The 26,204-nt window shown below is 36.0% G+C and overlaps 1 protein-coding gene across 3 annotated transcripts in view; it reads right to left on the bottom strand.

The window, feature by feature from the left end:
- Positions 1–26,204, bottom strand: part of Esf1 (ESF1 nucleolar pre-rRNA processing protein homolog) — a 52,977-nt gene that overhangs the window by 9,662 nt on the left and 17,111 nt on the right. For all 3 annotated transcript variants that reach the window (XM_048348777.1, XM_048348778.1, XM_048348776.1), the window contains exons 9-11: positions 25,565–25,720; positions 5,332–5,453; positions 3,780–3,867 (exon numbers count right to left, since the gene is read on the bottom strand). In XM_048348777.1, the coding sequence (XP_048204734.1) occupies positions 3,780–3,867; positions 5,332–5,453; positions 25,565–25,720 (366 nt within the window). The remainder of the gene's footprint in view (positions 1–3,779; positions 3,868–5,331; positions 5,454–25,564; positions 25,721–26,204) is intronic.

The raw sequence follows: 26,204 nt of genomic DNA, 5'->3' as shown, positions 1-26,204 counted from the left end.
CTTGAATCAAAATCCAACTTTCCTTTAAATATACCTAATATAAAGCTTCTCTCTCTCTCTCTCACACACACACCCCACCACTACCACCATTTACTTCAAAACAAACGTTCCCTAGAGCTATAAGCACATTTCCATCTGTCTTCTTAACTGTCTTGCTTGAACATGAGTATAAAATGTTAACATCAGCATTTATTCTTTATAGCACAACAGAAAATAGCTGGGCAGGGGCTGGGAATGGGGCCTAGTGGTAGAGTGCCTGCCTAGCATGGATGAAGCCCTGGGTTCGATTCCTCATATATATGTATGTGATATCATATATATGTATCTATATCTATATCTATATCTATATCTATATCTATCTATCTATCATAAGAGAGAGAGAGAGCCAGAAGTGGCACAGTGGCTCAAGAGGTAGATGGCTAGCCTTGAGCAAAAAGAAGCCAGGGACAGTGTTCAGGCCCTGAGTCCCAAGCCCCAAGACTGGCAAAAAAGAAAAAAGAAAATAGCTGGGCACAAGGGCATTCATCTGTAATCCCAGCTTTATGGGAGGCATAGGTAGGAGGATTGAAGTCCAGGCCAACCCAAGCTAAAAAATATGAGACCTTATATAAAATATAAAGCACCATAAGCTCTATCTCAATGGGCAGAGCACTTGCCTAGCAAATATGAGGGCTCCACACCCCAGCAGCACCAAAAAAAAAAAAAAGCATCCCACAAAAACATTAAGTTCACAGTCGGGTACCAGTGGCTCATTTCTGTAATCTTAGCTACTCAGAAGGCTGAAATCTGAGGATTAGGGTTTAAAGCCAATTGGGAAAGGAAAGTCTGTTAGACCCCTTTCTCCAATTAACCACTAAAAAGCTAGAAATGAAGCTGTGGTTCAAGTGGTAAAGCATCAGCCTGAGGTGAAAAGGCTAAGAGACAGTGCCCAAGACTTGAGCTCAAGCTCCAATATTGGTGTGCATGTGCACACACACACACACATGCACACACACAAATTCACAGTAAAATTCCCAGAAAATGATCTACATTCTTGTTCTTTATTTCCTTATTTCTTATTTTAACTCACACTAAATTATTGAAACTACATGTAAGATTACCCAATCCAATGATCTCTGTATCTCACCGTTTCTAGAAGATACTTCCCTTTGTCCTCTTATCTTACCTATTCTTTTCTATTAAAACATTTACTCTTGCAATCTTTTTTTAAATCTCTGAGCACATCTTTCTTTTTTCTTTTTTTTTAGCCAGTCTTGGGGCTTGGACTCAGGGCCTGAGCACTGTCCCTGGCTTCTTTTTGCTCAAGGCTAGCACTCTGCCACTTGAGCCACAGCGCCACTTCTGGCCATTTTCTGTATATGTGGTGCTGGGGAATCGAACCCAGGGCCTCATGTATATGAGGCAGGCACTCTTGCCACTAGGCCATATCCCCAGCCCTGAGCACATCTTTCTTAAAACTAACTTCTAAAGGGATGCAGTTTTGTTTGCATTATTAACTCATCTCTCCAGCTGAGCAGAGTTCTGGCAAGTGGTAGAATATCAAAATCCTTACTGATAAATAAACATGGTAAGACACTGTGTTTTGAGTAGTAAAAAATTCTCAGTACAGAGTCTAGGTGCTTATGCCTATAATCCTAGCTATCTGGAAGGTGTCAATAAGGAGGATCACAGTTTGAAGCTAGCCCATGCAGAATGTTGGTAAGATTCCATCTCAGTAAAATGAAGGAGTTTACTTGTCATTCTAGCACAAAGGAGGGCAGAGACAGAAGAACTGTAGTTTGGGTCTGGCAAAGGCAAAGATGTGACACCTTGTGTTGGAAAAAACCCAAAAAGAACAAATCTGAAGTAATAAAATGCTGGAGGAATGGCTCAAGTGTTAGAATGTCTACCTAGCAAGTAAGCTCAATACCTCGATTCCATCCCCAATACTTGGGGGGAGAGGGGGGCTCTCTGTTCTTCTTTAGAACAACTAAACAAAACTCTTACTGCTTAAGACCAGATAGAAACAATTCCTCCTCAGAAATAGTCTATAATCAGAAGTATCCCAAAAGCAAGCAAACCTTATGTATATCTCTCACTTGGAACTTCAGATACCAACTTTAGAGAATGTTAATACACAATTTGAATATGCTGATTCCAAGAAACTCGCTGCTCTATGCCATGGAACCTTTTAACTTACTCTTTGAATCCTCTGCGTTCTGTAATCTGACCAGATTTTGCATGCCAAACGAGGAACATTGGACAGAGAACAAGGAAACTATAATTTCTCCATTATGAACTTTGGTTTAGCCAAAGGATAAGGCTAAAATTCATCATCTTCTAGAAATGACTATACAGGTATGATAAAAAGCAGAATATGCTAAGTTTCCACTTCTTTTTCCAATTCCCAAAAAATCTCACATCCTATAATAGACTTTATTCATTTCATCAATAAAATGTCAGTGTAAATGGCTGTAACAACCAGGAAATAATTTTAAGCAATTTTGACTTTCCTGTTGAGAACTATTCTGGCCCACTAGTCTGGAGGGACAAAAAGCTGGGAAACTTCATAAAAATCCCTCTCTTTACAATGCTAGCTTGGAGTCACTCCAAGAGCAAGTCTTTGGGGTTCATGAGTATGGTACAAATATCAGGGGAAAGGAAAAATGCTTACAGTGGTCTCTGTACTGATTTTTCCAAGTATGGCCAAAACCTTCCTAAACACATTTACACAGACCAAAAAGGTAAGAATAAAAGCATTCCAGAAAGAATAAGTGGTGTATACAGAATGGAAACAAAGCTGTTTCCTGAATCCAAGAAATGAGAAACCAAATAGTTTAGGACTCAGAAAAGGGAGAGTAAGAGAAAAGCTGTTAGCTATAACTAAGCAGGATAAATGTAAAAAGGACAAGATGAACATAGGTGCTTTTGAATATTTGAGCAGAAAAGGATAGTACACTACAATTTCATCTATAAATTAAAAAATAGGCATGTCAATACAAAATTACCTCATTTTGACTTCTCCATGATCTTTGCAGAGAGAGATCTGAGTGGATGTATTACAAAGAAACAGCAAAGCACAAGAAAAAGGTAACCATGCCTCTCCATGCCTCTCGTCCTTTTATGAACTACATCTGAATAGTTCCCCACTACACTGTTAAATCAACTATGTTACCAAAAGTCTCCTATTCCTTGTGATGTACAGGGACTTGCTGACCCTTACCAATATGACCAATGGATGGGCCTCGCAGAACAGACATGCCCATAAACCACTAATGTAGTTACCCAACTTTTAGTAAATTTTGTTTGTGTGTGTATGTCAATACTAACTTGGCTATTGTGTTCAAGGCTGGCACTCTACCACCTGAGCCATACCTCTACTTCCATTTATTTGGTGGTTAACTGTAGACTGTGTTGTCTGGATTCCAACCACAATAAGTAGCTCTCAGCCACCTGAGTAATCTAGGATTACAGTGAGCCAGCAGCATATAGCAAAGTTTAGTAATTTCTTTTTTTGCCAGTCCTGTGGCTTGAACTCAGGGCCTGGGCATGGTCCCTGAGTGTCTTTGGCTCAAGGTTAGCACTCTACCACTTGAACCACAGAGCCACTTCCGGCTTTTCCTGTTTATGTGGTACTGAAGAATTGAACCCTGGGCTTTATGCTGCTGGGTAAGCACTCTACCACTAAGCCACATGCCCAGCCCCCTAATTTAGTAATTTTTAAAGAATAATTACTTTGATTTGTACCCATGTCATTTCCTTTAGATTCCAATTGAAAATTCAAATGAAACCCGGCTTACCTATTTTTTTAACCTCTTCGGCAAAGTATGGGTCATTCAAATCAACATCCGAAGGAAGTTCATCTTCACTGGCTTCTTCAGCAAGAGCCTTAAATTTGAATGAAAAAACATAGTTTCATTATGGTAAAGACTGGAATATATGTATGTGTGTGTGTGTGTGTGTGTGTGTGTGTGTGTGTGTGTATGTGTGTGTAATTTTCTTTATGCAAATCTTTGGGAGTGACAGACATGAGACCCTATCTCAAATATCAAAACACAAAGCAAACCAGGACCTAGGAATGAATGGTAGGATGTGCCAATAATCCCAGCTATCTGGGAGGCAGAGATAAACAGAGTATGGTTCAAGGTCAGCCTGGGAATAACATAAAATCCCTTTTCAACAAACAATCAGGTGTATACCTATAATCTTAGCTATGTAGCAGGTGGTATAAGTAGGATCCTTAAGGCTAGCCTGGGTAAAAAGTGATAGATCGTAGATGAAAAATAAAACAAAGAATTGGAAATGTGGGTTAAATGACAGAGCACTTGTCCAGCTGGCATAAGGAACTGCGTTCAAGCTCTGGTATACCAGGACAGAAAAACAATTAACAAAAGACACCTATAATAAAACAAAAAGTCTGTTGCATCATCCAACCTTGTGGTCTTTTACTTTTGCAGCCCTAAAGGCAACAGTTGAAGCAAAAGTGCTGTCAATTCATAGACAGAGTGCTGTATGTCAGTGTCAAGATAAGGTTTTCAGTGACAAACCCCTAAGTTATCTCTGCTGTTACAACTGTGGAAAAGATAGTATTCCCTATGATGGGAGTCAAGTCATATTTCCCATAGGTACTCGGTATTAGTGTAGAGAAAGCATTTTTCAGCAAAGGATTGATGACAACAGCAAATGAACAGAGCCATATAATAATGAATAGTGCAAAACACAGGTGAACAAAATAGCAGAATATAGTATAATCTCAAGGTGAAAGCTTCTACAAAGCCAGATGAAGATGGAGTATATCTGTAATCCCAGTACTCAGAGTCTGAGGTAGGAAGATTATGAGTTTGAAGCCAGCGTGGGTTACAAAGTGAAGGCCTATCGCTTGTCTTTTGTTTTTAGTACAAGACTTGTACCTGAACTCAGTACCTGATGCTTTCCATCAATGACTGGCACCCTACCAACTCAGCCATGCCTACAACCCATGGAACCTTATCTTAAAGACAGAAACAAAACACAAGCTATTTGTACAAATATATTCTTAAGTAGAAAAAGTTTTTATGCAATTCAAAACACAGAATGGAAATCATATTATTTACATCTATACTGACTACCAATGTCCTTCACTCAGGTAGCACATACACATAGGACCTTACAAACACATGGGAAAAGTGGCTCTCAGCTTTTATTAAGATTATGTACCATTTTGTGGTCCTGAAGAAAACACTTAACTTACTTCTTTCTTAAAACTGATATGAGAAGGTCTACTTCATGAGTGGCTACATTCTGAGATAATAGATGAGGAGAACCTCATGCATATTGGATATGCAATAGTATCTGGTCAACTATCACTAGTACCTTCTGTTTCTTTTTCAGTTTTCTTTTCTCTTTCTTCTTCTCTAAAAATTGTTCCCAAGGTGTCAGTTTATCCTTTCCTTCCAATTTGTTTTTGACCATCTCTTCTGCACTTTCTTTGAGACCTAAGGAAAAAAAATACAAATAGTTGTATCTTCTAGAAATTAAAAGTTTATAGTTCTCTCTTTTTTTTGTGTCTGTGTGTGTGTTTATGTCCCAGTCCTGAGGCTTGAACTTAGGGCCTGGGCACTGTCCCTGAGTTTTTCTGCTCAAGGCTAGCACTCTACCACTTGACCATAGCTCTACTTCTGGCCTTTCGGTGGTTAAGTGGAGATAAGAGTCTCATAGATTTCCCTGTCTAGGCTGGCTTTGAACCTCGATCCTCAGGCCTTAGCCACCTCAGTGGATTACACCTGCGCTAGGATCACAAGTGTCGAGCCACCAGTGTCTGGCAAATGGAAGTCTCAAAACATGACAGTAAGTAATAGTAAATGTTTGTAGTGTCCCAAGATCACACAATGCCAATGAACTAATACCTGTAAAACCAATTTCCTACTAACAATTAATAAGCTTCAACAGATGAAACTAAATCAACAAACAAATCCAGCAACTTGATACAGGATCAAGACACTAAAGAAAATTTCTTTGTTAGCCAGGAATGGTGACATATAAAATACCAGCATTTAGTAAGGCAGGAGGATCATGAGTTCAAGGCCAGCTTGACCCTCATAGTGAAATGGTGTCTAAAATAAAAGTTCTTTTTTGAGGTTCAAATGTTATTTTTCTCAACTTAGTTATTTTGAGTGTCTAAGAAAAATTCTGGAGCAAAGTCTCAGGATATTAATGCTAGTTAAAATTACCTCTACTTGCTTCTATCACCCAAGTGAAAGCCTGTGTTCCCTGGAAACTGTAGGTGGTGAACAACAATTTATTGGTATGACAATTCCCACTGAAATACCCACAAGAAAGAATTGTAATTCCTCTGCAAGAACAAATGATAAAGATCAAAAGGACAAGTAGCTTTACATTCTACTCTGTCTAGCTGAGTCTTTCAAGGCTCTTGTATGCCCTTTCTATCTAGATATTTTTTCCCTACATTCTGCTGTTATTAATTCACAATCCTAGTTGTCATTTATCTATTTCTTCATTTGTAGGTCAAATTAACATTGTGGTTGTATCTAGTAACAGTATAGAGGATAATCAGGAGTTCCCATTCCAGCTGTGTGCTTTCCAAGCTGTGTGTTCTTAGGTAAGTTGTTAACATGTATATTAAAATCCTCTTAAGAAGAGCATTTCTGGGCTGGGAAGGTAGCTTAGCAGTAGAATGCTTGCCTAGCATGCAGGAAGTCCTGGGTTTGATTCCTCAGCACCACATAAACAGAAAAAGCTGGAAATGATACTGTGGTTCAAGTGGTACAATGCTAGCCTCAAGTAAAAGAAGCTCAGGGACAGTGCCCAGGCCCTTAGTTCAAGCCCCAGGACTGGCCAAGAAAAAAAATTCAAATTATTCCATTTGTTATTATTTAAAAATACTTTCCTTTATCATCTATGTATCTGAAATCCTCATCATTTACATTTCCCTTTACTTTAGCAATAAGAACTGGTTAGCTTTGGGGCTACCTGCCCACGTCCTCCCTTTTATGTTCTTCAGTACGGGCTTCAGTTTCCCTAATATATGCAAAGTAAAGCTGGTATGGATGGCAAGTATGCAACCCCTCCCAATCACACATACTTTACTTCCCTCTCAAAATATCTGATAGAAGCAGGCATATGAAACAACTAACAGAGTGCTTTTGGCCATGGGCCCCCAAAGAGAAGTTTGAAACAGCTGGAATAGATGATCTCTAAGGTCCTTTCCCTGACTTTTAAGACAACACTTAATCTGCAGATTTCTAGGGTTTAGCAAAGTATTAAATTATATATACACGCAAGGTTTATATAGATTTGTTTTTATTACATACTTCTGGTAGGATCTCTGATTTAATGGATGTAAATGAGAAACACAGCTTTCAATTAAAAACTATTTCTTATGAGGAAAATCATAGTTCACTTTACAAAATACTAATCAGAAGAAATGTAAACAATACAAAGTCATGTTGAGATAATGATTCTATAGATAAATAGCACCTAGGAAATGTAAATTGAGATTTATCTTGGAAAAAGCAGTAAATTCTGATAAAACAAGTTGATTCCAAATAACAAAATACAATAATTTATATATAATGCACATCAGCAAAAAGTACAATCTCAAACTAATTTCAAATGCACAGATTAGATATGGTATTGAAATAATCTTTACAACATTCCATGATAATTTTCTCATATACTCAAAAAGGTTTTACTAACCCACAATACTAAATTAAATAATATGGAGACACTTTTCAACACAAAATTATTTTCTGGTTAATAGTGATCCTTGAGATGTAAGTTCTAGCTCAGCCTGGTGCTACAGAGGTTCTGTGTTATTTACTTTTAAGTGACCAGAGCTCTGGCTTGACATATTTCTACTAGAAAATCTTGCATATGATGTTCAAAAGAACTTATGGACACCCAATGACTATCTCAGTGTCAGGATTCAAGAGCTATAGGCAAAGAACACTGATACTAGCTGAAAAGGTTAGGGGAAAAGGAAAGTACAATTCCCACAACTTCAAAAACTATCAGCACTGACATTTATTGATTCTACTGACCTTGACTTCAGGCTGGAATCAAACTTATGGTCTTCTGCTTCCATACCCTGAGCATTGGGATTATAGGGTATGTGCCACATTGCCAGCTCTATTGACATTTTGATGTGAAGAGCTATCATGTGCATTGGAAAATATTTAGCAGTATCTCTGGCAATGCTGGTAACTCAGTTGTGAAAGCAAAAATGTCTTGACACTGGCAAAGTCCTAGCTGAATAACACTGTTCTAGACATAATAATCTGAGGATTTCTGAAAAGATAGACTATGAAATTATTTGTACCACATAAGTGATGTGCTGCATTACTTGATACTTGGTTATATAATGTCTTTCCACTTTGTAAGTTTCATCTACATATGTCCTCTCTTTAAAAGCTACACCAAAAACAGCTTAAAGTCACCTTTTTTTGGTATTCTCTAATATTTAGCATACTGCCAAACATACAGTAAGTACTTAATAAACACTTAATTGATCTGTCTTGAAGGAAAATTCTTATTGCAAGCCAAGTGTTTGATCTTTCATGTTTGGAATGTATTCTTTCTAACAGAAAATGAATCAAAACTTAAAAGTCTAACTAAATTGTCTTTACCTCTAAATAGTTCATGTGGGTATTTTGTTGTTGTTGTTGTTATTTAAAAAAGACTTCTAGATCTAGAATAATTCAAGAAATATTTATTATTAGGAAAGAATATTTTCTGGAACATAGTTGGTTTATTATCATAAAGAAATAGTAGCCTAAGTTAAATACAGCCTGTAATTTTTTTTTCTGTCCTGGCTCTCAAGGCACCAAAATAGTAGAATGACAAACACATTGCAATGAATTAACACACCACTATGATAACTCAAAAATGCTTTGTTCTTATTGCCATCATGGGGTCATTTAAATCTTGCCACAGATCACAGTTGTTTATGTTCTAAGTTCTTAAAAGTATGCCCATCCCAGAAATCTCTTGGCAAATGTACAAGGACATTCTTTAGAGTCAGCCTTAGCCTCATTTGAGAGAAGCCAATATAAGACTGAAAAAAAAACCCCAAAAGTTCATTTATAACTGTTTTTAACTTTGTATAAATTCGTTTTAAAATTTTAAAGTATATATCCAAGGAATGCTGAATTAGGTCAGGATAGCAACAATAATCCCAGAAAAAAAGGGGCAAAAATCCTTTTAAAAGCAGATGAATCAATATGACAACAGTATTAATTTCAGTTCAGTCCATTCAGAATTATTTTGGCAGTTTGCATGCATGTAAAAACACTCACAAGGGGCTGGGAATATGGCCTAGTGGCAAGAGTGCTTGCCTGGTATACATGAAGCCCTGGGTTTGATTCCTCAGCACCACATATATAGAAGAGGTCAGAAGTGGTGCTGTGGCTCAAAGTGGCAGAGTGCTAGACTTGAGCAAAAAGAAGCTAGGGACAGTGCTCAGGCCATGAGTCCAAGCCCCAGGTCTGACAAAAAACAAAAACAAAACAAAAACAAAACAAAAAAACACTCACAAATATCCAGCCTTACAAGATCTGTTAAAATAAAAGAATAGGCATTCCACCTGACCTTGTTTTTCATATGAAATACTGAAGTCTTCAAAGGACAGGTCAAGAATAACTTAAAGTAACCAGGTTCTATAATAGGCTTTGTTTATAAAGACAAAATGCATGCTTTAAGCTTTCTGATACAGGCTGAAACTGGAACTTTCTTCTATTATATGAAAACAAGACAGGTAAATGAGAACTATAAAGTTAAGAAGTTTTGGTAAGATGTTCCTTATGGGAACTGCTTATCACATAACTGTTAATTCTGTATCTCCCAAAACATTCAATGAAGTATCCACAGAAGATACCCTCAACTAACTTGCTGAATGAACAAAAGTGAATACTTTCTGATGTTGGTAGCCTAAAAGCTTTCAGTGGGGATATACTTGTTTATTATAGCCTAGAATTTAAGTTTATCTTGAACTCTTTTTTTTTCTAAGTGTCCTTTTACTTTCTCTTAAAATGGTGGCTTCCATTCACAAGTACATTCCGTTTATTGTAAATCAAATTGTCCCTGCCTCTTAGAATCAAATATTCTTAAAAAGCTGACTTCAAATACAAGACAACATTTGGGCCTCATTAAGGAGCTATTATTTCCTGAATTTGCCTGTAGTTTATTTATATGTTTTCTTTGCTTTTCAAGCAGTTTGTAACAAAAAACTGTCCTAGTACAGACAGACTAAAATTTTGACCAAAGTGGTAAAGCCATTATGCTAATGAATTTACCACAAAGAAGACTGAAGAACTATTTGTGCCACTCCATATTTTTACATGTGCTCATAGACAAGTTAGAAAATTTATTAAAACTCTTAAAGAAATAAATGACTAAGACATAAGAAAACAAAGGGAAATCCAGAGTTCAGTTTCAACAAGAAAGCTTAAACAGATATTCAGAAGCTGGGGTTTTCCTTGGGGATACACACTAATCTAATATGGTCCAGTATGGATCTTGGGATTGTTACGGGCCGCTAGCCAAGAGGTGGTAGACAAAGCTTGGCATCTGATCATGGTGGGAGGTCCCATCAGAGACCACTACATAAAGCCGGGACCCTTAAGTGTGCCCTCATAACATGTCCCTCCTCCTATCAGTCAGAGAAAATAATTTTCATTTGGGGTCTGGATATGGAATAAGTAAAGCAAAAATACACTTTACCCCAGAGAGTTTATAACCACAAGGCCATAAATCTATGGACTTGTGGCTGAATTCACACTACATGTGTGGTCCTAAATATTCCAATTCAAAAATTCAGTTTCACAAGATCTTGGATTAGAAATGTCCTTAAACTCCTGACAATTACCTCTTAAAGAAACACTGCTAGCTTGGCAATGGTGGCTCATATCTGTAATCCTAGCTACTTAGGGGGCTGAGATCTGAGAACCACAGTTCAAAGCCAGCCTGGGCAGACAAGTCTGTGAGACAAGAATCTTCACTATCTCCACTAAAATGCAAAAAACCTGGAAATGGAGCTGTGGCTCAAGTGGTAGAGCCCTAGCCTTGGGCAAAAAGAAGCTCAAGAACAGCACCCAGGCCCCAAATTCAAGCTCCACGACTGACCAAAATTGAAAAAATAAAAAAAGAGGAATTAAAAGATCAGATTATAAAAAAATTATAATAAAAGGCTTGAAGAAAAAAATTCTTCATAAAATAAAAAGCATTAATTGAGGACTATAGGCATGGCTCAGCAGTAGAGTATCTACCTAGTATCTATCAGGTTAAGGTCAAACCACACTACTACAAAGCAAACAAACAAAACACAATTAAAAATATTAAGTCAATGGCTAAGTTAAACAGCACAGTAGACAGAGGTAAAGAAAGAATAAAGGAGGAAAAGTCAGAATTGAACAAATTACTCAGCAAACTGTATAGACTCAAAGGTATGGAAAATACGAATTGTCAAATACAGAGTGAGAGTAGCACACTTATCACACAGGACTTCCTTAAAAAGAAAACAGAGAAGATGAAAAGAACAAACTTTTAAGCAGGCTGGGTGCTGGGGATTCATGCCTACAATCCTAGCTACTTTGATGTGGGGACATAGGTTTGAAGCTGGCTAGGGCAAATAAGAGCTATCTTATCTCCAATTATCTCCAGTAAAAAGCTGAAAGTGGAGGTGTAAAACAAGGGGTGAAAAGCCAGTTATGAGCAGAAAAAGCTAAACATACTAAAAGCTTTTAGTATATCCACAAATATGCACAACTGTCACTATAATTTCAGGATTTTCATCTCCTCAAAGAGACCCTATAACCTTACCCGTACTCTAGTAGCCATAATCAACTTCTTGACTACAGAATTTTCTGGATACCTCAAATAAAATGGCATCTTTTGTGATTTAGTTCTTTCATTTAGTGAAGTAATTTCAAAGTACATATTCATTATAGCATCTATTGATACTTGATTCTTTATTTTGTATTCTTATTTTTCAGATATTTTTGTATGATAAAACTATATATAATGTTACAAAGTTATAATGTTAAAAGATGTTCGACAAGAATAATCAACAAGGAAATGCAGATCAAAATGACAATGAGTTATCACCCAGACTTGTTTGGACCACTATTATAAAAAATGGCAAGATAGGTGAGGATGTGGAGAAAAGTGAACACTCGGACACTGTTGGGAGTGGAGGGTATAAATAATTATAACCATTGTTGAAAACAGTATTATATGAATAATGGGTCCATCAACAGACAAAAGAAATTGTGGAACATTAATATACTCACATAAAATGAAATATTCAGCACTATCCCTGGCTTCTTTTTGCTCAAGGCTAGCATTCTACCTACCACCTGGGCCACAGTGCCACATCAGGCCTTTCTGTTTATGTGGTGCTGAGGAATTGAATTGAGGGCTTCATTCATGCCAGGCAGGCACTCATCCACTAAGCCATATTCCCAGCCCCAAGTATGTTACTCTTAATGAAATAAGCCATGAGAAGGCAAAATAGTATAAATAGAATTCATAAAAGCAGAATAAAATAGTGGTTGCCACCGACTGCTGCTAGGTAAGGTACAGGAAATGTTGGTCAAAGGGTACAAATTTCTGGCTATGAGGGCTGGGGATATGGCCTAGTGGCAAGAGTGCTTGCCTCGTATACATGAGGCCCTGGGTTCAATTCCCCAGTACCACATATACAGAAAATGGCCAGAAAGGGTGCTGTGGCTCAAGTGGCAGAGTGCTAGCCTTGAGCAAAACGAAGCCAGGGACAGTGCTCAGGCCCTGAGTCCAAGCCCCAGGACTGGCAAAAAAAAAAAAAAAAAATTCTGGCTATGAGATAAACAATTTCTAAGGATTTAATGGAAAACATGGATGATACTGGATGTGTGAATTAGGTTGTAGTATTCATTACACAATATGTATGTATATCAGGTCCTCATACTGTATGTCTTGAACATATTCAATCTTTGGTTTTTGATTATTTTGAAAACTACATATAATAGAAGACAAAAGAATAAATACTTAAATCTAGATGATGAAATGTGATACTCCAGGTATTAAAAAAATGAGCAGGATAAATAGGTAAATATTAGTCACTACAGATTCAAGCTTTCACAGTGGAAAACAGACTCATTAATTCATTAATAGAAGCGAATAGAGAAAAGAGAGCCATGCTGAACAAATGATGAGAGTGTCTTAGTCTAAGAACTATGATTAATTATATACATCCAGGATACACAAAATAAAGACATCAATAAATTTGGCTATATTTTGTTCTTCAAAAGACACTATAAAAAAGGGTGAAATGACAAGTCATAAACTAGGAAAGATACTTGTAGAATACACGACTAAAGACCAGCTTGAAATATATGAAGATCTATGAGTCAATAAAACAGAAGTAAAGACTACCACATGGATGAGAAAACATGAAGTAATATTCTTCCTGATTAACAGTAAAATAAGCACCCAAATAATCCTTTAAGCAATAAAAGCAAGTCCTATCACTTCCTTTTCCTATCTCATTTACAGTGAAAGCTAAAGTTCATTTAAGGGTCTACAAACACTCATGATTTGAGCATCTCTCTGAGCTAATTATACTCTATTCTCCAACAACCTGACTCATTCTCTAGAGATATATGTTTGCTCATTTTGACACATAAAAATAAACATGGTTCAATCTTGAGGTCTCTGGACTTGTTTGCTCTGCCTAAAATGTTCGTTCCCAAGATAATACATGGTGTTGCACCCTTATTTCCCTTACATGACTATTCAAGTGTCACTTTCTCAATGAAATATTTCCTGATTATCCTATTTAAATTGTTAGTTTCACTCTTCTCAAACTTCCTATTCTTCTGGGTTCATGCTTTATTTCTATAGCCCTTATGCACCTGAAATAGGATATATTTAATTGGCTTATTTGTTTATAAATCCTATTCTTTCCTCCTACATTCCCATACACTAGAACATATGGTGCTATGAAGGCCTGGCCCTGCATTTATTTTGTCCAATGTTATTATTTCTAGCAACAAGAACAGAGTCTGCATACAGTAGGAACTCAAATATTTGAGTACATACAAGCTAAAGAAATAAGAAAACACCATTACATATATACTCAACTGGTAAAAATCTAAAAAGCCCAATGATATTAAGGGTGAAGCTGCAGAGCTATCAGAGCTCACACTACTAAGGAGAATGAAAGATAGTACAAGCTTTTGGGAAAAAATGGTCACAACCTTTTAGATGTAATTACAAGCATTCTGTATAGTCATATAAACATAGAAATTCTACATATATGTCTATAACAAGGCTAAGAACATTCACAAGAAAAATAGTCTGAATAGCACTGTTTAATATAATAGTAATAAGCTACAAAAATTAACAATAGACTATGGCATAGATAATGTGATAGTGGTAAAATAAAATCCTATGTATGAGTGAAAACAAATAAACCATATTTAAAGGTATGTAAACAGCCTGTTCTCAAAGTAAGAATATTTAAACAGCAAAAGCAAATGCCAGAAGAATAAACAGATACAATTTTATAAGGCTCAGGACTAACAAAAATAAATACAGACTATTTAGGGAGATGGGTTTGTGGTAAAACTATAGAGAAGGAATGATGAATACAAAATGTAGGGAAACATCTGTGAGCACAGAGATAACTGACTCAGTATTTTTCTTTCAATTGAATAATCTGATTTTTGCACAATAAATTATAAAGGCAAGTCAGTAAATGTTAAGTTGGCTGTAGTAATTTCCTCCTCATAAAAATGATAAGTAAAATCCAAGTTATTTGACTATAAACCCTCAAGGCCCTTTCCATCATCACATCAAACTCTATTTGCTATCCCAATTTTGTGCTGAGCAGGTCCCAAGCCGTACATTGTATTTGTGAAGGTCCCAATAAGCTGCTGGTTTGAAACTCAGGAGGTCTAAGTGCTTTCGTACTGGGAAAGCTTCTGACTTCAGAAACTATGAATCTGTAAGGATATTATGAGGCTGGGTATAATAAAAATGGCATTTCTAGGGGCTGGGGATATAGCCTAGCGGCAAGAGTGCCTGCCTCGGATACACGAGGCCCTAGGTTCGATTCCCCAGCACCACATATACAGAAAACGGCCAGAAGCAGTGCTGTGGCTCAAGTGGCAGAGTGCTAGCCTTGAGCGGGAAGAAGCCAGGGACAGTGCTCAGGCCCTGAGTCCAAGGCCCAGGACTGGCAAAAAAAAAAAAAAAAAAAAAAAAAAATGGCATTTCTAAGTTGATTAAAAAATTTCCTTGTCATAAAAGTAAAAGAAAATGAAACACAGTTCAATATCACCTTTATAATAGTTATGTCTAAATTTAAACAATATTTTCTGCCTACAATTTACCCATTTTCTTCATCGAGTTTATATATAATTTTATCCAAGTCTTTCCATTTCCTTACAAATGGGGCAATGTCATTCTTTCTGACGGAACCATAGGACTCCATTGTGCATACATACCACATTTTCTTGATCCATTCATCTACTGAGGGGCATATGGGTTGTTTCCATATCTTATGGTAAATAATGCTGCAATAAACATGGATGCACTGGTAGCTTTAGTGTGGTCTTGTTTGTGCTCATTTGGGTAAATGCTTAGTGAGAGAGGGGAGCTAGCTCTATGTTTAGTCTTTTGAGGAACCTCCATACTACTTTCCAGAGTGGTTGAACAAGTTTATATTCCCCCAACAGTATAGTAGCATTGTCTTTTGTCCACATCACTGCCAGCATCTGTAATTACTAGTTTTCTTGATAATGACTATTCTAACTGAGGTAAGGTAGAATCTCAATGTTGTTTTGATTTGTATTTCTCTTCTGGCCAGAGATGGTGAACATCTCTTCATGTGTCTATTGGCCATTTTTATTTCTTCTTCAGAGAAATCTCTTAAGTTTTTAGCCCACTTATTAATGGGGTTGTTGTTGTTTTGAGGGCATTTAATGTCTTGATGTCTAAGTATATTTTAGGCCCTCATCTGTTGTATAGTAAATAAAGATTTTCTCCCAGTCTGAACTCTGCAGCAAAGCAAGCCAGATGCAAAAGACACAGGCTGCATATTTTCCCTCATTTGTAGTAACTAGAATATGTCTGTGATATTCTTAGCAGAGGATTACAAAAGCTCAAATGTGCATATGGCCATATAAAATTAAGCTTATCAAAATGAACTCCAAGAAATAGAAACAAGAGGTTTTTATAATGTACTATTTGCAGTTCTTTCTTTTTTCTTTCTTTTTTTCACCTTTGGTTTATACCCTGTTGTCACTATTTTTGATTTCTGTACCCTTAGTCTTGTATATAAGTTTATCTGATTTATGGAAGGGAAGGCAAGTCACAGAAATGGTGGGACAAAGAGTGAGCCAATGCAAAAGTGATGCTAGACACTATGTTGGAAATTAACTTTACTACTTGGGAGGGAGGGGAGCCGGGAAGGGAGAGAAGCCGGAGAAAATGAGAGAGGGAGTAACATTGCTCAAAAAGAAATGTACTTATTAACTTAGGTATCTAACCCCTCTGTACATCACCTTTACAATAAAGAGTTTATATATAAATTAAGCATGTATTCTAATGACAGTAAACTTATCTTATTCATGAAGGGTTAAGATTTCAGTATGGATGCCTGCAACCCATATGGTACCAAATCCTACATAAGTAATTGCTACTGAGACATTTGCTCTGATAACCAATGCTCTGATGACCAATACATGCTAGTGGGTGGGTAGCATATATAGAATGTACACTCTAAACAAAGGGATGATTCACATTCTGGATGAGATTACAAGCTCCTCATGATACTCAGAATGATGTGCAATTTTAACTTTGTAAGTTACTGACTTCTAGAAGTTCCCACTTAATACTTTGGTCTGTGGTTGACAATGGGAAACTCAAACTACAGTAAGTAAAATGACAGTTGAGAAGAAACTGTAGTTCTAAAAAGATTTTCCAAATAAAATAACTACAAGAAAATCAATGCTTTCCCAACTACTTTCTTAATATAGTCTATACAGAAAATATATTTGTATAGCATATAGGAACAGAGGAGGCAATCAAGGAAGAAAACAGGTGGGGGCTCTAGCTGGCATAAGGGTGAATATTTCATTTTGTCATCTGCTGATGGAATGATGGTTGGCAATCTTTGAAATAGCATAATCATTTAAGGCTAACTCATTTCCAGTTTTCTTTAAAAAAAATTTTCATTTTATAAAGGTGATATACAGAGGAGTTACATAAATCAGGTAAAGAGTCATTTCCACTTTTCAATATATTTAATTCTGAGTTTACTTCTTTAGCAATGTCTTCTACACAACACTGTACAATATAAGAATGAGAATAATGTAAAAGCAAAAGTAACTTTAATGTTTACGACTTCAGGGTTAGGGGCATGGTTCAAGTAGTATAGTGCTTGCTTAGTGAGCACACGTCCTAAATTCAAAGAACTCTTAGACTATCAAAAAGAAAAAAAAAAGGATCTCAGTATTTCTATGTTTTATCTTATAACTAAGCACTGTTTCTATTTTGATAAATTCTCTGGTAATATTTATTATCTACTAAGGGTATCTATGAGAGGTTAAACATGCTTGGGTCCAAATGCCTACAGCAAACATATAAAAATTTCCCTCTGCTCCTTTATTAAAGCTTCATGACAACTTATTAATTAGAAACTAGGTTTCTCACACATTACCACATGTGACTCCTCCATAGCAGATCAAAATCTCTCTCCAACCTTAAGAAGCTTATAATAGCACAAGGTTTTATCTCAGGTAAGCACATACTAGTTGAAAAAAATATCCCCATGTCAAATTCCCTAAGGGTCTTATGCATCTGTGTATACAACAGTAAATACATGCAGATTGAGATGAGCACTAAACTGTCAGGCCACAGATTTAATTATGAGCACAAAGGAATATTCTTTAAAACATTTTAATGGATTTTCAGACAGATTAAGATTTGATTGATTGTTCTCTTTCCCAGCTTTTTTATCTTGAGCCACGTATATGCCTCAGTTTTCTCTTCTGCAAAACAAGAAACTAACCACTAGTGAAGAATTTAATGTAATATTGCTTGTAGAGAATCTAACACAGTTCCTGACATATCATTGACATATATTAACCCTCCCTTCTCTATAGGGTATTTTTTTTTCTGAATTGAAATTATGTATCTAAATAAATTACTTAAGCATTTTTAATCTCCTAATAGGAGGATCAACTGAAAATATGGTTTAAAACAAATCTGAAGTGACAATGCATGGGAAAGTCTGATTAAGGCAAAGAAATGCTTTCCTCAGTACGTAAGCCCATTCCTAAGCAAGCTTTGCTTTCTAACTACATGCTTCAATTCACTACCAAGGCACACCCTTCCAAATATCAAAGGGAATTCATCCAAGTCATATTAGTGATACTTATCTTTAGGCACACGTAAGATCAGATTTTCAAATTCACGCCAAATAATTTTACAGATAAAAGTTTTCCATGTGGCATATAGTACTAGAGTAAAATTTTGTACCAAACCAAAGATGTACACAAAAGTATTTATGACCTAGCTTTTATGTGGCTTCAAAATCCAAACCTACTGTTGAAACTAGACTGTTGTTTTTTGCTTTTTTTTTTGTTTTTTGTTGCCAGGACCGGAGCTTGGAACTCAGGGCCTGAGCACTGTCCCTGGCTTCTTTTTGCTCAAGGCTAATACTCTACCACTTGAGCTACAGCGCCACTTCTGGCCTTTTCTACATACATAGCGCTGAGGAATGGAACCCAGGACTTCATGTATATGAGGCAAGCACTCTACCACTAGGCCATATTCCCAGCCCCTAGACTGGTTTTATGTTTAATTTTTTCCCCAGCTAGCACCACAAACTAATAGAATCCCTTTCAAAAGCCATTACTTGAAAAAGTCATGAGATACTCTACTCTTAGGAATTTCTAAGAAAATTTGATGAGTTTATTATGTTACTCATAACAGTAAAATATTGTAAAGTACCTGACGTATAACACAAGAATTACTTATAATTTTGTAACTGAAACACAATGAAATATGAGAAAGACCTTATGATTATAAAGTTTACTTGGAAACATAGAAAAATAAGTGAAATAAGAAAGCAAAACAAGATTTAATCAACTATGTGTATTTGTGTAAGATAGTTTGTAAAAATGGATGTATTAAATCAATAAAATTAGTAAAATGTAAAGGTTATAGAAAAATGTAAAGTTTAGGGAAAAAAGGAAAACAAGAACAAAACTGTTGAAAGCAAGTAGTCTGAGTGAATTCTGTCAAAAAAACATATGGAACATGTGTGAAGAAAAATGATAGTTTGCTATCCAGGCAGTCAGTATATAAAGATAGAATGATGATGTGGTATAACCACAAATAAAACAGGCAAAAATTCTACTTTAAAGACCAAAGAATTTATGACTTCAAACAAATCAACATAGCTGTGGGCTGTGGCAAAACAATCTTTATAGCAAGCTCTCTCTCTGAGCAGACTTTGAGCAGATTGCAACTCTAAGGCAAAGTCAAAGAAAAGTCCTATGCTTAGAATTAGTAGGAACAGATACATCTGGTGTTATGATACATCTGGTGTTATGATATGTTTGCAGAGGAAGATTGCATTAGAAGACTCACTCTAGATCCTTGAAAACAAAGGAGCTTACTAACTTAATTGGGATATATAGGAGGGAGGGAGGGAGGAGGGAGGGAGGGACGGAGGAAAGGAGAGACAGAAAAAAGAAGAGAGGTACACAATTAACTTGAAACTCCTGAAAGTATTTTAGTTCCTTGTAAAGCCACGAGTGTAAAATTACCTTTAGGTTTGGTTTTTAATCCTTTTCAAGAGCTTTTTGGAAAACTTTATTAAAACCATCAAGAAAGAAAACAATCTTTCAATAATCCAGAAAACGAGAAATTTTCTACCAACTCTATGGATAAAACTGTTACCAATACTTTCAGATAACCCTAGCAGCTTCTCATTTTTATGACACATTCCACACGATTCAAATGTTTTGTGCACAGTATGAAGTTTCAGCTTATTACCTTATAAAGCATTCACAACCAACCTGTTGATAATTCAAGGAAGGAACACTCTAAAGTTTTAAACTTCTACCCACTTAGGAGCTGTGTGGCTTCGTACAAATTATGACTGCATACTGTGACTTGGTATCCTCCTCAGCTCCAAAATAGTAAGCAAGCTCAAAATTCTTTTAGCGTATTTTTAAGTTTAGGGTTTTCCATTTAGTCCTCTCAACTCAAGATTTCAAACATCTGGTTATTTTAAAAGTTCTGAACAAAAAAACATTTTTGTGAATATATTTCAAATAGTGAGCACATTGGCAATAAATGGAAAGAGAGATATAGCCAAAAGTAAATAGTGAACAGGTTTGAGATGTCTGAAAATTAAATGCCTGGAATGGGGCTGTCTAACAAAATGAATGTACAACTGATTTAAAAACACTGTTTCTGAATAAAAAACAAAAACAATGGATAAACAATGGCCATATATATGTGTCCTTGATGTCTGAGCATATAAACTTCCCGAAGGAAGAATGGAGTCAAGGTGAAATAATGAAGATAGTGAGGAAAACTGCTTTATAAAGCACAGACACCAGAATAAAAATAGGACTACAGTTGTGAAGAGTGGAAGAAAGAGAAACAACGAAGATGGAACTGCATCCCTGCCCCATGCTTGAATAGAGAAGTCAGAGAACTCCTTTTGCTGGGTGAGAGAGAGAGAGAGAGAAGTCTGAGTTTCTGGATTCCATACCTTCATCCCATGAATAAGGTCTTCAGAACACTGAGTGTTTCTGACAAAGTTCTCTCAATGGCACTCTTGACCTTATCACTATTATAGCTTTAGCATCATCTCAATTGAAATCCTATGACCTTTATTCATATTTAAATTGGTTACCAAAAGAAGACTCCAGATCCCAAATAATTTCTTCTTTCAAAACAATGCTAAACAGTCCCAATCCCCACTCTTGCTCAACAAGTAAATCCCTTCTACTCATTAGGAGTCACAATCAGCCATTAATACTCATTAATAAAACTCCTTTATCTTCATGCCTATTAATTTGACACTAACCTGGTCTTCCTTTGGAGACACTACCTTCCTTGTATCCTCAGTTAGGAGATGACTGACTTGTATTGTGCATATTAGTTGTATTAGAATGTAAGGAAGCTAATCTAATACATAACTGCAAATTCCTCACTTATATGTACATTACAAATTCCCTAACAAGACACATTTTGACAAAAACCTAACATACTAATTATATGTATCACCCTATCTACTAATCAGAATGAGTCAGGAGGAATAACTAGTAACATACCCATTATATCAAAATTATATATGAAGCTGGGCCTAGGTGGCTCAAACCCATAATTATAGATCTAAGAATTATGGTTTGAAGCCAGCTTGGGCAGGAAAATCTGTGAAACTCTAATCTCCAATTAGCCACCAAAAAACTTGAACTGGAGCTGTGACTCAAGCGGTAGAGCACAGCCTTGAGCAAAAAGCTAAGGGACAGTGACCAGGCCCCTAGGCCCTGAGTTCAAAGCTCTGTACTACCATCAGAAGAAAAACAAAAACAAAACAAAACAGAATTACAAAGAGTATTTAAAGATCTTATAACTAATATGTTATTTATTATCCTACCTAACATTTTCATAGGAATTAAACATCAATAAATGACAGTTTCAGTTGTCACATGGCTTATCTGTTATCTACCTCCCTCAATACTGTAACAGATTACATTCCACATGCTATTACAGTATAAAACCCAATTAAAAAGAGAAATTTAAATAGTGTAAACTGAAATTCCTTGTAAAAAAAAATCAAACCAAACCATACTTAAACAAGTATCAGTGACTTAGTGGCTGTGTTTTCCTAAAAAGTTTGAAACTTTGGGGAGTCAAGTCATAGAAGAACCATGAATGGTATAATATGAACCCATACTGACCCTCTGTGGTCTACTGAAGTATAACATCAGGAAAGTTCAGCGGTTCAGGATAATGAGTTACTGAAAACACATTTCTTAAGACACAAATCTACCACAAGATACACATGACATGAATAACCTTGCAATTTATAAGGCATTTTTATAAATATCTCATATTAACTAAAGAATGGTATTATTACTTACACTTTCCAAATGAGTAAGCTGGTATTCAGAAAAATTATCTTAGCATCTAACATACAGAATATTACATGTAGATACATACACATACATAACAAGTACACAGGCCCCATTAGGGGCCTTCAAAATCATTATACTTTAGGATTTTCAAAACATTATTTTAAACTGAGGTGTTTAATTCTTTATTGAGAAAGAGAATTTTCCTCCATTTAATAAAAAGTAAAAAAAAATACCAATAGTGATCATAATTTTGTAAAATTGGCACTTGTGGTAACTACTAAAGACATCATAAGTTGGTGAAGTTGGTGTCGCATTTTCAGAAAAGAATATGACAAAAACCTCAAGACACAAAAAAGTATTCATGCCTTTTTTTAGTATTCTATTTCTGGGAAGCTATCCTATGAAAATAACTCAAGACATAGAAAAAGTATCCTAGACACTTATTTATAGCACCAAGAAGACACTTGTCATATGAGATTTAACAATTAAGGTGTTGACACTGTTCTTTGTGGGGTTCCCCCCCAGCCCGGTAGGTTCTGGGGCTTTGAACTCATGGCTTGGGCGCTATCGCTGAAGTCTTTTTGCTCAAGGCTAGCACTCTACCACTTTAAGCCACAGCTCCACTTTCAATTTTCTGATTGTTAGTTGAAGATAAGAGTCTCATGGACTTTCATGCCAAGGCTGGCTTTAAACAACAATCTTTAGATCTCAGCCTCCTGAGTAGCTAGGATTATAAGATGTGAATCCCTAGTGCCTAGGGACTGGTAGTTTTTAACAGATGATGAACAAATCACAGGTTGTACCACTGCACATGTAAAGTTACTATGTGAGAAAGTTGCATAACTAATAGTAGCAGTCTTTTTTTTTTTGCCAGTCCTGGGCCTTGGACTGAGGGCCTGAGCACTGTCCCTGGCTTCTTTTTGCTCAAGGCTAGCACTCTGCCACTTGAGACAAAGCGCCACTTCTGGCCGTTTTCTTTATACGTGGTGCTTGGGAATCGAACCCGGGGAATTGAACCCAGGGCTTCATGTATATGAGGCAAGCACTCTTGCCACTAGGCCATATTCCCAGCCCCTAGTAGTAGTCTTGACTGTATCTTTCTGCTTCTCATTGCGGCATGGTTGCTCTTCACTAGTCCTCAAGTGCATAAAAGCATTTCTAAAAAGGAAGGGCATTTTTGTTCAAAAACAGTTTTTAAAGTTAAGAGGCCCCCCAAAAGCTAGCAATTACTTGGCTGAGGATAAAAGTGAAGAGATCTAAGAAAGGGCTGATATTTGTGGGTTTGGAAACTATTTGTTTTTAATGCCACAAGTCTATCTATAGTGAAAGACTAAAATATGGTTAAATATTCAACAACAGAGAAATGGCAAATAAAACCGCAATCTATCAAAGCAGTGGTAGAATATAAATAGTGAAATTACAAGTGATAAATTTTCATTTCAAAATATTGTATGTAATAGTAACATTACAACAACAAATTAAAGTCAAGATAAGATGCTGAGCATGATGGTACCACTAAAATTCTAGCTACTCAGGAGATGGGAGATTAGAAGGATTAGAGCTTAAGGTCAGCCTGGTCAAAAAGTAAGCTAGATCCCTATTTAACCAATAAACCTGGCATGATGGCATACACCTATCATTCCAGCTACAAGGGAAGTTATAAGAAAGAGGACTGCAACCTAAGGCCGGCCCTGGGCAAAAACTCAGGACTTTTTTTTTCTGGTGCCAGTCCTGGTGTTTGAACTTAGGGCCTGGGTGATCAAGGCCAATACTTTACCATGTGAGTAACTGCTCCACTTCTGGCTTTTGTAGTGGCCAATTAAAGGTAAGCACCTCATGGACTTTCTTGCCCAGCCTGGCCTTGAACTACGATCTTCAGATTTCATCCCCTTGAGTAGCTAAGGTTACAGTTGTAAACTATCAGTGCCAGTTGAGAGTCTACTTTCAAAAAACTAAAGCAAAAAAGGGTTGAAGGCATGGCTCAATCAGAAGGTGGTGTTCAAACTTCATATTAACTAAAAAAGAAAACCCAAACCCCCCCCAAAAGAAAGAACAAAAAAAATTAAGACAAAAATGTGCTCTTAAATAGAAGGAACAATTTCCAATTCACTCCATGTCAGCATTATCCTGATAGTTAGAACATTACAATAAAACTATATTGATCAAAATTCCTCACCAACACAGAAACAAAAACTTGCATTCAAGGATTCTACATCCATAGATGCTACAAACTGTGGATTAAAAAATCAAAACAAAAAAACACGCTGGAGTGACATTATCCAAAAAGATATGTACCCTTTACCTGACATGTAACTGTAATCCCTCCGTGCATCACCTTTATAATAACAAAATTAAAAAAAGAAAACAAACACAAAAATACCACCCTGCACCTGCACTGATCATGCAGACTTTGCTCTCCATCATTAGTCTTTAAGTAATACAGTATGACCACTATGTACACAGCCTTTACATTGTATGAGATATTAGGAGTAATCTACAGATGATTTCAATTATATGAGTAAGCATATAAGTTATAGGAAGTCATTTTGTATAAGGCATTAGAGTGTTTCGGTATCTAGAGGAAGTAGTAAGGTTCCAGAACCAATTCTCCAAGGAGAGAAAGGGACAACTGGATATAAAGAGCAATAATCTTCAGAAACAGTACTGTTATTGAAGTACATGCTGATTTGCCAATAACTTTTGAAAAAAATACTGTACATGACACAATTCTTATTATACCTTTACTCTTTGTTAATCTCTTGACATTGTTTTAATTAATATTTTACTATACCAAATTTCTTGACTATTTACAGCAAAACTGAGATGGAAGAACACATAATGCATATTTTATGTTAGTTAAATCTCATGAATTAAAAACAAGTAGAAACTATGGAAGTAAAGGAACACATGGTGCCTAGATTCAACTCTTTCTGTTCTAAAAATTCAGGAATTAAATCCAGGAAAGAGCTACTTTAGTAAGTGAACAGAATGATTTGTAGTTGGTAATTAATCAAGAGTAAGCTGGACTGTGAAGTGAAATAAGCACTGCAAAGAAAGAAAAGTACTAGGAAAAGAGTAATACAGTATTTTGGGGACCAGATAGGGGAAAAGTACTCTTAAGAGTTCCTCTTTTATTGTTTCATAAAACATTTTGAGAAATCTTTCTCTCTTTATATGGCACAGTATTACTGGAATTAGAGCAAAGAAATTATATTTATTATTAAATCATTTAGCTAAAATTTTGAATTTAAAAAAAATAGTAAATTTCCAAGGTCTAAAACTTTACCCCCAAAGTGAATGAAATACTATGTTAATTTATCCAAAACATTTCTGAAAAAGAAAAAAAATTATATTTCCAAAGCAGACTTAAGTTTCTTTACCTTTATATCTAAATGGCTTCAACATCATCAAGTGAAGAAAACACATATTTAAATATTTCTTACCTGGAACCCACTTAATTTCCATTTCCATATCATTTTCTTTGCCTTTCTTTTCTTTTTCTTGAATAACCTGCAAGAGCTGCCTGTATTTAGCAATTTGTTCTTCATCATCCTTCTGAGTTTTCTTTGTTTTCCCATCTTCTACAATGACTCCATCGTCTAAATTTTTTTTAAAAAGTATAATTTAATACACAGAAACAATCCATTTCTAACTTATGTTTAGATACCATTCATTCCAGCAGCTTTCTAAAAAATGTTGTCATAAGCAAATTGCATAGAATATCAAAATTAAACAAAAGAATTTAAGTCTCATATGAAATAAAAATCAGTTGTAGTAAGTTAGCACTGTCAAGGTAGTATGTTTTGGAATTAGTGGTTTTATTAAGTCATTATTTCAAAATAATCTGCTGATAGAAGGGTGGTTTGATGGTAGAACACTTGCTTAGCAAGCAAAAAGCCAAACATGTGTAGCAAAGTAATTTGCCAATTACATAATATCCTTGGAGTTTTCTATCCTACCAGCTATAAAATACTAAGGGTGATATCTAGTATGGTGACTTTAACTATGTTCTCTTCAATCAAGGGAGGCCAAATATTGTTGAAATTAATTTAGAACTTTTAAAATCATTTCCATTTGTGACTA

This window comes from Perognathus longimembris, chromosome 6 (assembly GCF_023159225.1).
Source record: "Perognathus longimembris pacificus isolate PPM17 chromosome 6, ASM2315922v1, whole genome shotgun sequence".
In the NCBI taxonomy this organism is placed as follows: domain Eukaryota; kingdom Metazoa; phylum Chordata; class Mammalia; order Rodentia; family Heteromyidae; genus Perognathus; species Perognathus longimembris.
This window is presented reverse-complemented; position numbering and strand designations above follow the sequence as displayed.